Source organism: Mustelus asterias, chromosome 6 (genome assembly GCF_964213995.1).
Source record: "Mustelus asterias chromosome 6, sMusAst1.hap1.1, whole genome shotgun sequence".
NCBI classification, from domain to species: domain Eukaryota; kingdom Metazoa; phylum Chordata; class Chondrichthyes; order Carcharhiniformes; family Triakidae; genus Mustelus; species Mustelus asterias.
The window spans coordinates 70,173,278-70,186,285 of NC_135806.1; the positions used below are offsets into that span (position 1 = coordinate 70,173,278).

The window sequence follows — 13,008 nt, forward strand, 5'->3', positions numbered from 1 at the left end:
CCTCAGTGTTCTATGTCACTCCTCCCACCACCCCGGATATTGCCCCCCCCGCCAAACACAATTGCTCGTCTCCCCTGCCAATCACTGCCCCAATACCCTCCTGGCCGATCGCCGAAGCAGAACCTCCCTGCCTCCCCATCATGGCCCCACCCTGGCGCTGCCCAGTGCCTGGTGTGCAGTGCCAGGATGCCAGGCTGGCACTGCCTGCCATTGCCTCTGACCACCTGGGCCTGGGGGAGGGGGGGGAGGGAGTCCTTAATAGCCATCACAACAGGTCCCTGTTGCTGGAGATCATATGTGATCCTCGGCAGTAGGGACCTACCCCGGCGATCAGCCGGCATGACAAGCCGATAAGTTAATGTTTCACAAAGAACTTTGCTTCAGAGCATCAAATGGTTGATTTTTCAAACTGGAGAAAGATAAATAGTGGGGTTCCGTGATAGCATCTCTGCTTTCCTTGATGTATATTAATGATTTCGGAATGGATGTACAGGGCTACTACTGCCCCTTTCAAAATTTGCAGATGATGCAGAATTTGGAAACATTGTGAACTGTGAGGAGCATAGTGATCAATTTCAAAAGGACATAGTCAGGTGAGTGAAATGTGAGGACAAGTGGCAGATAAAATTTAATGCAGTGACACGTTCAGTGATTCATCGTGATAGGAAGAACTAAAAGATAAAAGGCAAAATTCCAAAGTCGCTGCAGGACCAGAGAGACCTGGTATTTATAAATATGGGCAAGTCTTCATGTTTGTCACAAATTAATTTCCTATCAAGAATGTTTAATTTTACCGTATCAATGTTACTCAGAGTGTAATCAGTTTTACTAAAAGGTAAAAAAAAGTTTCAGGGAGCCTCAGTACAAGATACTCCATGATAAATAAAACGCCCAGATTGAAAACTGCATGACCAGCACAGGAATGCTTAAAAAATGCTTCAATGCAAAGTTGTGTTAAAGTTGATGAACGAAACTACTGCAATTCATTATATTCACAACTGGGGCAGGGACTACATGTTGTAGAAACGACACTCAGGCAGTTCGATTCCAGCTGAGCTATTGATGCAACCCTCACAGATAAATGGAACAACGCTGCTGGTATTCTTCTGGAGGTAAAATTTATCTTTAAAATAAACTAATTTTTATCGACCTTATCAAGGAGTAGGGCTACTCCAAATATATATTACCGTTGAATCAAACAAAAGACCATTAAGTTCTCATGATAGGTCATCAACCTAAAAGATCAACTCTCGCCATAGATGCTGCCTGACCATCTGTGTTTATTCCAAATTTTTAGAATCTGCAATATTTTGTTTTGGCAAAGCATATTTACCTTTACACTAAGCTCTGGATGGATTTCCTAGTTTCATCGGAGGGAATAAATCCTAAATGCAAAGCTCCTTAGTTTCTCATACCATAGCTCTTTCACAGGATTTGGGCAAAATAAGATATTCTGACTTTGTGCAGATGAATCCATCACAACCTTAGACTGGAGATTTTAGAAGACTGCATCCATCCCCAAAGCTTCTGATTGAGCCTTTGCTGCTTGGCATCAATCTTAGTGAAAGGTAATTTTTAGTAACAACCGACTAGAGATATTTGTGGCATCTATGCAGAAACATAATAAAGCTAAAAAGTATTTTATTCACCAACATATCACTAATTTAATGTATGTATTTTGGCATATATCTAGGGTACCAATTTGGAAAATTAGAACTGATCCAGTATGAAATGAATGCATTATGGGCCACAATTGAAATGTTTACGCTTGAGGCCAGCTACAGTGCAGCAGCCTGGAAATTAGAAATGTTGCACAAACTGGTAGAGATAAAGTCACCATAGTTCTGGATGACCATAGGCTGACTGGTGGGGATTTAACTTGAGGACCACCACACCTCAGGTGAAGCGCAAGGTTGAAAAGGCAGGCTTTCAAGAGTAACCAGTATGGGAATTGAACTTGCGCTGTTGATGTTGTTCTGCATCCTGAACCAGCCGTCCAGCCAGAGCTAACCGACACCCCTTGTTTTATAAACTATTACTGTCTTATTGTCACAACTCAAATCAAAGAATGAAAACGATGGGCAAAAATTCCAGAGTTTATCATTTTTAAATCTGGGTATTCATAACATACCTATCACTACTAAAAATCTGTTCATGAAATGTGGGTGTCATTAGCTGGGCCAGCATTTATTGCCCATTCCTAATTGCCCTTGAACTGAGTGGCTTGCTAGGTCACTTTAGATGGCATTTAAAAGCCAATCACATTGCTGTGGTTGTTATATGTGATCTGGAGTCACACATAGTTCAGACCAGGTAAGGATTTCAAATTTCCTTCCCTAAAGGACATTAGCAAACCAGATAGGTTTCTATGATCATCAACAATGGTTTCATAGTCATCAATAATTCCAAATTTCACCATCTGTCGTGGTGGGATTCAAACCAAGGTCCCCAAAGTGCTGCCCTGGGTCTCTGGATTGCTCATCCAGTTATAACACTACTATGCCACCACTTAACACAATATTATAAAACTACTTAAGTCGTTTTCCTCTTACCTGTCTGCTCTGGACATTTTAAGCTGACTTCTTTCAGAAAAGTACGTGAAGTCATATCATACGTTCGGACATTTAACTCTGTACCAAGTCCTAATATTTCCAGTTCTAGTACAGGGCTTTCAATATCCTCCACATGACGACAGATTCCCAGTGACATCTAGACAGGCATAATTGAAATTATAATAATTAGAAAAATGCAAACTGTATTTTGAAACCAAAATTCCATATAATGAGATGCATCCTATTATCTCATTTTTTGTGTCATCTTTTGTCCCTTTCCTAGGTATTGTGTCGACCTTAATATGTACCATTCTGCAGTCAATATGATATGCATCTATCAGGGGTTTGGGGGTGGAGGGAGGTGTGGGGTGGTTTCAAGCATGCAGATGTAATCAATAGCCCAGATTTTGCAGTCAGCAGTGAAGCAATGACGTCTGCTGATGACCTTAAGAAATCTGTTCACATCTAGCAATCTTGGTGGTATGGACCTCCCCTTTCCCGACTGCTATTTAAATCTGGCACCAAGTCAAGGGAATTGCCAAGTATGCAGCAGTAGTGATGTCAACAAGCAGGGTAAGCAACCAATCCAAAAGGCGGCACAGTGGCAAGCACTGCTGCCTCACGGCGCCAAGAACGACCCGGGTTCAATTCCCGGCTTGGGTCACTGTCTGTGCAAAGTTTGCATGCTTTCCCCATGTCTGCATTGGTTTCCTCCGGGTGCTCCGGTTTCTTCCCACAGTCCAAAGATGTGCAGGTTAGCCGAATTGGCCATGCTAAATTGCCCCTTAGTGTCAGGGGGATTAGAAGGGTAAATACGTGGGGTTGCGGGATAGGACCTGGGTGGGATTGTTATTGGTGGGCTGAATGGCCTCCTTCTGCACGAAGGATTCTATGATTTTATGATTCTATGAAGTATTCTAACAATCTAGGAAGTTAAAAGCACTGACTCTTGAATTGAATATAAAATTCCAGACGACTGAAAGAAAAGGTTGATTATTTTAATTTCTACCTTGATTTAAAGATAAACACAAAGTAAGGTAGAATTAAAAAGTGGATTAAAAAGAATCATAATGGCAAAAATCAACAGTCCACAAATATAAAATTAGATTTTCAGGGTCAGTGAAGATATTTAACATTAAATCAAAGTTACTATGCCCTTAAAAATCCTATTATACGTCATTTAACAAGGTATAACTTTTTCAAGCATTTTTAGAACAAGACTGAAAACAAGACTGTTGCTATCAATTCAAAGATCACCCATTGGCTGCAGTCTCGAGTTGGGGGTTCTCTCAACAACACACCCTTGAATCCTTGGCAGCAACTTTTAGACTTTCATGTCATTCTGTGCGTGTGCAGATTCCATAAAATTATGTAGATTCCAGAGAAAAAATTGCTATGGGGACAGAGCAGGCGAATGGGCCTAATTGAATACTCTTTCAAAGAACAGGCATAAACCAGATCAGCAGAATGGCTTCTTTCCATGCTATATTATTCTAATATCGTGAAAGGCATCACAGAAATGCAAGTTCTCTCATTTTATCCATCATGAAATATTTTGACATTTGATGAAGCCCATGTCCCTCTATACTATCTTATGTGATCAATCGTGTCTTACAAAGAAGCCAATTGCAATATATGGCATGTATTTGTAACTTCAAGCTTTTTCCAAACACATTACTCAGGCTCATGCTCACCACAATGGTACTATCTATTAAGGTCGGACCATGAATCCCATGAGTCCAGGCATAATTAATGGGTGAACACAGTAAGAAGTCTCACAACACCAGGTTAAAATCCAACAGGTTCATTTGGCAGCACGAGCTTTTGGAGCACTCACCCGCTGAAGGGGCAGCGCTCCAAAAGCTCGTGGTACCAAATAAACCTGTTGGACTTTAACCTGGTGTTGTGAGGCTTCTTACTGTGCCTACCTCAGTCCAACGCCAGCATCTCCACATTAATGGGTGAAGGTGCCCTAGGCCCAACTATCTTCAGCTGCTTCCCTTCATTGTAAGGTCAGAAGTGACAATGTTTATTGATGATTTCAGTGTTCAGTACCATTTGCAATTTCTCAGATACTGAAGCGGTACGTACCCACATCCAGAAAGACCTGGACAACATTCAAGCTTGGGTTAATGTGTGGTGTGAAATGTTATTTGTCAAGTGCCAGGCAACAACCATCTCAGACAAGAGAAAAATAGACCATCTTCCCTCAACATTGTGAAGCTACTATGCCTTTAAGAAATGTATTTTAATCCTGTTCCTATGCTTTTTTTTGTATCGTTTCAGTCATGCCTGTTAAAGGCATATAATGAGCCTTTTTGTTTATTTTTAATTTGGGCCTCATTCATTGTTCTGGTGTCTTATGAGCTTACAACCCTTCTGAATTGTTGGTTTGGGGGGGGGGGGGAATGATTGATAGGTCAGCAGGGACAGTTCTTTTTCCGCCTCACAGGAGAACTTTACTTTCAGTTCTAGTTAGAAACTGTTAGGACTGCAGATTGCAAGCAGTATTTCTGTCGCTCACCCTGGTATTGGAAACTTAGCTCTTGGTGGCTGGCTAGCTGGTAAGTAGAGATAAGGAGTGCCTCTGTCTCTTGAAGTGCTTTGCTGACTAAAAGCTAGAGAATCATAGAATCATAGAAACCCTACAGTACAGAAAGAGGCCATTCGGCCCATCGAGTCTGCACCGACCATAATCCCACCCAGGCCCTACCCCCATATCCCTACATATTTTACCCACTAATCCCTCTAATCTACGCATCCCAGGACACTAAGGGGCAATTTTAGCATGGCCAATCAACCTAACCCGCACATCTTTGGACTGTGGGAGGAAACCGGAGCACCCGGAGGAAACCCACGCAGACACGAGGAGAATGTGCAAACTCCACACAGACAGTGACCCAAGCTGGGAATCGAACCCAGGTCCCTGGAGCTGTGAAGCAGCAGTGCTAACCACTGTGCTACCGTGCCGCCCCACGCAGAGTCGCTGAGCAGAAACTGCAGAGGTAGTCATGATGTGGAGATGCCGGCGTTGGACTGGGGTAAACACAGTAAGAAGTTTAACAACACCAGGTTAAAGTCCAACAGGTTTATTTGGTAGCAAAAGCCACAAGCTTTCGGAGCCTTAAGCTCCTTCTTCAGGTGAGTGGGAATTCTGTTCACAAACAGGGCATATAAAGACACAAACTCAAAATTACAGAATAATGGTTGGAATGCGAATACTTACAGCTAATCAAGTCTTGAAGAAACAAACAATGTGAGTGGAGAGAGCATCAAGACAGGTTAAAGAGATGTGTATTGTCTCCAGACAGAACAGCCAGTGAGACTCTGCAGGTCCAGGCAAGCTGTGGGGATTACAAATAGTGTGGCATGAACCCAATATCCCGGTTGAGGCCATCCTCATGTGTGCGGAACTTGGCTGTCAGTTGCTGCTCAGCGACTCTGCGCCGTCGTGTGTCACGAAGGCCGCCTTGGAGAACACTTACCCGAAGATCAGAGGCCGAATGCCCGTGACCGCTGAAGTGCTCCTCAACAGGAAGAGAACAGTCTTGCCTTGTGATTGTCGAGCAGTGTTCATTCATCCATTGTCGTAGCGTCTGCATGGTTTCCCCAATGTACCATGCCTCGGGACATCCTTTCCTGCAGCGTATCAGGTAGACAACGTTGGCCGAGTTACAGGAGTATGTACTGTGTACCTGGTGTATGGTGTTCTCACGCGAGATGATGGCATCTGTGTCGATGATCTGGCACGTCTTGCAGAGGCTGCTGTGGCATGGTTGTGTGGTGTTGTGGTCACTGTTCTCCTGAAAGCTGGGTAGTTTGCTGCGGACAATGGTCTTTTTGAGGTTGTTTGAAGGCAAGAAGTGGGGGTGTGGGGATGGCCTTAGCGAGATGTTTGTCTTCATCAATGACATGTCGAAGGCTCCGGAGGAGATGCCATAGCTTCTCCGCTCCGGGGAAGTACTGGACGACGAAGGGTACTCTGTCCACCGTGTCCCGTGTTTGTCTTCTGAGGAGGTTGGTGTGGTTTTTTGCTGTGGTGCGTCGGAACTGTCGATCGATGAGTCGAGCGCCATATCCTGTTCTTATGAGGGCATCTTTCAGCGTCTGGAGGTGTCTGTTGCGATCCTCCTCATCCGAGCAGATCCTGTGTATATGGAGGGCTTGTCCATAGGGGATGGCTTCTTTAACATGTTTAGGGTGGAAGCTGGAGAAGTGGAGCATCGTGAGGTCATCCGTGGGCTTGCGGTATAGTGAGGTGCTGAGGTAACCGTCCTTAATGGAGATGCGTGTGTCCAAGAATGCAACCGATTCTGGAGAGTAGTCCATGGTGAATCTGATGGTGGGATGGAACTTGTTGATGTCATCATAGAGTTGTTTCAGTGATTGTTCACCATGAGTCCAAAGGAAGAAAATGTCATTGATGTATCTAGTGTATAGCATCGGTTGAAGGTCCTGTGCGGTGAAGAAGTCTTGTTCGAACCTGTGCATGAAGATGTTGGCATATTGAGGTGCGAATTTGGTCCCCATGGCTGTTCCGTCTGTCTGGATGAAGAACTGGTTGTTGAAGGTCCAGGATGAAGCAGATGAGTTGTAAAATTGCATCTGGAAACTGGCAGTTGTCGGCGCTGAGCACTGAGGCCGTTGCAGCAATGCCATCATCATGGGGGATGCTGGTGTAGAGTGCCGAGACATCCATTGTGACGAGGAGCGCTCCTGGTTCAACTGCTCCATGTGTGCCGAGTTTCTGTAGGAAGTCTGTCGTGTCGCGACAAAAGCTGGGGGTTCTTTGTACAATGGGTTTCAGGATGCCCTCGACATAGCCGGAGAGGTTCTCGCACAGGGTCCCATTGCCTGATACAATGGGACGGCCGTGTGTGTTTGCCTTGTGTATCTTCGGGAGGCAGTAGAGATCTCCAATGCAAGGAGTACGTGGTGTGGAGATGCCGGCGTTGGACTGGGGTAAACACAGTAAGGGGTACTCCCCGCGTTGGAGATCTCTACTGCCTCCCGAAGATACACAATGCAAACACACCCGGCCGTCCCATTGTATCAGGCAATGGTACCCTGTGCGAGAACCTCTCCGGCTATGTCGAGGGCAGCTTTTGTCGCGACACTACGTACTTTCTACAGAAACTCAGCCAACGTTGTCTACCTGATACGCTGCAGGAAAGGATGTCCCGAGGCATGGTACATTGCGACAACGGATGAATGAACACTGCTCGACAATCACCAGGCAAGACTGTTCTCTTCCTGTTGGGGAGCACTTCAGCAGTCACGGGCATTCGGCCTCTGATATTCGGGTAAGCATTCTCCAAGGCGGCCTTCACGACACATGACGGCGCAGAGTAGAAACTGATAGCCAAGTTCTGCACACATGAGGACGGCCTCAACCGGGATATTGGGTTCATGTCACACTATTTATAATCCCCACAGCTTGCCTGGACCTGCAGAGTCTCACTGGCTGTCCTGTCTGGAGACAATACACATCTCTTTAACCTGTCTTAATGCTCTCTCCACTCACATTGTTTGTACCTTAAAGACTTGATTAGCTGTAAGTATTTACATTCCAACCACTATTCTGTAAATTGAGTTTGTGTCTTTATATGCCCTGTTTGTGAACAGAATTCCCACTCACATGAAGGAGGAGCTTAAGGCTCCGAAAGCTTGTGGCTTTTGCTACCAAATAAACCTGTTGGACTTTAACCTGGTGTTGTTAAACTTCTTACTGTAAAAGCTAGAGACCAGCAATGGCTCTATCTTTACCTTGAGGTGTGCTGGGAGCTACAGCATGGGGAAGTCAGAGCCTCAATTCTCCATCCAAAGGACTAATTCACAGCAGGTGTTGTGAAGCTGCAAGATCCAACATCACCTGAGCATACTCATTTCCTGTGATAAACTTGGAATGGATGTGTGTTTATAAGATTATGTTTGTTTGGAACAGTACATTGAGCTGTTAAGACATATACAATACTAGGATTGTTTTTTTTCTTGTTTGTAATTGGTAAAAGTTATTGCTAATTTTCTCTGTGTGTACTGTCTTTTAAAATAAACTTTATTTGATTTAAAAAATTTTATGCATACCCGTGCCAAAATTCAAGTGCAAATCTTATGGTCTAGGCTAACTTCATAAAAGCACCTTGGAGTTTCTGACCCGGATTATAACAACATTCAATGGCATTCCCATTCCTGAATGTTGCACCATCAACATCCTAAGTGTTAACATTGAATAGAAGCTGAACTGGACTAGCCATATAAATACTGTGGCTAAAAGAGCAACAAAGGCTGCAGCATGTAACTCATTTCCTGACTCCCCAAAGCAATTCTACTAACTACAACGTACAAGTCAGGTGCACGAACACTCAAGACTTTTGACACCTCAGGGCAAAGCAGCCACTTGACCACCTTGATCATTCACTCTGTCTCAATTTGCTGCCAAGGGCGGCACGGTAGCACAGTGGTTAGCACTGCTGCTTCACAGCTCCAGGGACCTGGGTTCGATTCCCAGCTTGGGTCACTGTCTGTGTGGAGTTTGCACATTCTCCTTGTATCTGCGTGGGTTTCCTACCACAGTCCAAAGATGTGCAGATTAGGTTGATTGGCCATGCTAAAAAAAATTGCCCCTTAGAGTCCTGTGATGCGTAGGTTAGAGGGATTAGCGGGTAAATATGTAGGGATATGGGGATAGGGCCTGGGTGGGATTGTAGTTGGTGCAGACTCAACGGGCCAAAGGGCCTCTTTCTGCACTGTAGGGTTTCTATGATTCTATCCACTATCTCACAGCAACAACCTTATTCTACAAGTTGCACGACAGCAACTCATTGAGACTGCTTTGACAGTACATTTCAGAATCACTAAAACAATGGCAGCAGATGTGTGGGAACACAACCGTCTGCAATTACCCCTCCAATTTGTACACCATCCTGAGTTGGAAGTTTATCATTGTTGTTTCATTGTTGCTAGGTCTAAATTCTGGAATTCCATTCTTAACTGTGCCGAGTGTATCTATACCACTTGGGCTGCAGAAGTGCAAGAAGAGGGATCACCACCATCACCTGACCAAGGACAATTCAAGATGGGCAATAAATAGTGCCCTTGCCAGTGATGCTCACATCTCATGAGCAAAAGTTTTAAAAAGTTGTAAACTTTGAAGCGTATTGCCCAATCTATTCTTGTGCAGAATATCTATATGGCACAGTGCCAATTCATCCAAGAGATGGATAAATGGCAAACATACAAATTAGGAGCACGAGTAGGCCATATGGCCCCTCGAACCTGCTTCACCATTCGACAAGATCATGATGAACTATGTTTCGAGGTAATCTACAAATGTACGCAGAAGCAAGTGAGCAGATAAAGATCAATATAATCCTTGAACAATTCCTGAAACAACAATTTGCATTCATTCAGAGCCTTTGATATAATAAATCATCCCAAATCACTACCAGGAGCATCACCATTCAATTGATACCAAATCACACAAGGAGGTATTAGGGCAGCATTACCAAACGCAGGTAGCAAGAATGTAAATTACTCAAGTACTTTTATAGTGCCTTTAAATAATTTAATGTGGAACACACTCAGTTGTTACTAGTATGATACAGAGACAGTTGGACAAAGTGAAGAAAAGATCAGCAATAAGACAAAAGCAAAATAACAGTAGGAGTCTTTTATTTGTTGGTTATTAATTAGGAGGCATTTTCCTTTCCTTTCAGGAGGTCTTCTGCTGGATTAACCATTTCCGATAATGGTTTTGCTGACTACCTCAGTCAGCTTTCCGTTTTAAAGCTTAAAGCATTTAGCAATAGCTTAAGAAACCACTATTGCTAAATTTAATACGTTGTTTACTACCTACCTAGGAGCGAGATAATCTTGAGTACTCGCATGAATATCCACATTTCAAGAAAACATTTGCATTTTTATTTAAACCCAAAGTAAAACTTACCCAAAACAGCAATGATCTTCATTTAAAAAAATCTAGTACACTGGCCTGACACAACTAGATGCAACACAGAAATAACTTGTAACATGAAATAGGACAGTCCTACACCAGTCATAGCAAATAACCCCATTTTGTTTGTTCCCTTTTCTACTCCAAGAAACTTTTCTACTACAAGGAAAATGCACATAATATTTAGTATGTGATTTGTTTAAAATCCAACTGAATTTAAGATTTAGATGATAAAGCAGTATTCACAAGAAAACTAACAATATTATATTACAGATCCCCACACATGCACACGTAAAAATAAACAACTAGGGAATTAATAAGTTCCGCACATAATTAAGACAGTCTGGGGAGAATTTTATTGCTCTCCACTGGCGGGTTTGCAGGCAGCAGGGCCTGTAAATTTCTCAAGATGACCGTCCTGCCAGCAACTCTGTCTTAATTTTACATTAGGCCGAAGCTGATCCTCCTACCTTCACCCTGTGAAAACTCCTGCACCTCTCTGCAACTGGACTCTGGGACTTGGACTATAAGAATTCCACATATTCTAAGTTCTGCCCATTGCTGCCACTAGTGCTACTGGGATTATAGAGTTGCCTGTCATTTCTGAGGTGGGTCTTGCATCCAACTAAGAGGCAGAAGTCCTGCCTCCAGCCAATCAATGTTGCTCGATGTGTTAAATGGCTGCGAAGCTGCTGTTGTTGGTGGGAATTGGCGTGATTCTTGCCGACTCTTCAGGTACTGCAGTGGGAAACCCCGTCAACCAAAAGATCCCACTTTAATTATTTTTAAAAACTGCACAGATATGTTGGTGAGATGAATGAGGGTATATTGAAATTAAATATGAAGCTTTTCTAAATTGGAATGTAGCTCAGCATCAATAAAAGTGACACGCGTTTTAGGACAAATTTGGTGGCCTAAAATAGGGAAAATAATTACCTTTGTTATTTCAAATCGCATTTGAAAGTCAGTCATATTTTTCAAAGTTTCTTGCTTTCTCAACTGTTTCTTGCTTGGACTTTCTGCTCTTTGTGGTAAATTATCTTTGGCTAGCAGAAATGCTGGTTCATCCACAGGTGAGCTTGGAGCATCATAAAATTCATCATCTGAATCTGTGGAAGCCAAGTCTGGTTACGCATTTTACATAGAGAATTTTTATACAGTTTATCAAAATTTATGCATCTTTATTAATAACATTACAGATGTGAGCATTATTTCTTCTTAGCATGAACTGCAGCAAGTTTCTATCTGAAAGACAAGGTATCTTTACTCCTCAATTTCATATTAGTTTAAAAAATCTTAGTTCACCTCAAATTACTCCATTCATGAATGGAACTTTTCAAGATGTATATGCAATAAAGCAATATGTTGGTTCCACTATTCAGACACCATGTGGAACATAATACTTGTACAATATAAAACTAATATTTATTAACATTGAACAACATGGTTCAGTTATGAGAAAAATAAAAAAAATACTAGCAGCAGTGTAAGTGATCATTTTGACTTGATGTAAAGTAATATCAAATTCAATTTCAAAAAGAGCAGATGGCTAAAAATGCAGATAAATTTCAGCATGACAAGATATGTGATACCAATAAAACTATATAAATAGGTTAAAATGTATACTATTAATGGAAACGTGTCCTATCTACTACAGAAGAAAAGCATGCTTGCATTTTTACACAGGTTTCCCATAACAACTAAAATTGTCAAACTGTTCCATAATCCTAAACAGATCTTCATTTCATTTGATTATCAATATGTTCTAAATTTTGGGCACATCACTATCAGCATTACATAAATTCTACTTGCTTTTCAAAGAAAGTAACAACAAGGATAATTATAGGACTAAGTTAGGAGAAGACCAAGATTAAAATAGTTTTCAAAGAACAAAGGACAATATAGCACAGGAACAGACCGATTCTCAGTGCCGAACGGAGGTGATAATGGAAGAGAATCGCACCCATTTTTTCAGAATGCTCTCAGGCATGATCTTATTCCACACCTTGATATCTCAGTGTTCTGTATACAAGTGTACATAGAAATGGGTCAAGAGCTTCAAATTTCTAGGTGTCCAGATCACCAACAACCTGGCCTGGTCCCTCCATGCTGACGCTGTAGTTAAGAAAGCTCACCAAAGCTTCTGCTTTCTCAGCAGCCTAAAGTAATTCAGCATGACCACCGTAGTGGGTCAGATCTTAAACAATGACGAGACGGAGTACAGGAAAGAGATAGAGAATCTGGTGAATTGGTGCGATGAAAATAATCTCTCCCTCAATGTCAACACAACAAAGGAAATAGTCATCGACTTCAAGAAGTGTAGTGGAGGACATGCCCCTGTCTGTATCAATGGGGACGAAGTAGAAATGGTCGAGAGCTTCAAGATTTTAGTTGTCCAGATCACCAACAACCTGACCTGGTCCCCCCATGCTGACACTATAGTTAAGAAAGCCCACCAATGCCTCTACTTTCTCAGAAGACTAAGGAAATTTGTCATGTCTGCTA

General features: G+C 42.6%; 1 protein-coding gene across 3 annotated transcripts in view; it reads right to left on the minus strand.

Annotated features, from left to right (window-relative positions):
• vps13a (vacuolar protein sorting 13 homolog A) overlaps window positions 1–13,008 on the minus strand; it is a 434,277-nt gene that overhangs the window by 253,118 nt on the left and 168,151 nt on the right. For all 3 annotated transcript variants that reach the window (XM_078214517.1, XM_078214516.1, XM_078214518.1), the window contains exons 25-26: window positions 11,440–11,612; window positions 2,553–2,709 (exon numbers count right to left, since the gene is read on the minus strand). In XM_078214517.1, the coding sequence (XP_078070643.1) occupies window positions 2,553–2,709; window positions 11,440–11,612 (330 nt within the window). The remainder of the gene's footprint in view (window positions 1–2,552; window positions 2,710–11,439; window positions 11,613–13,008) is intronic.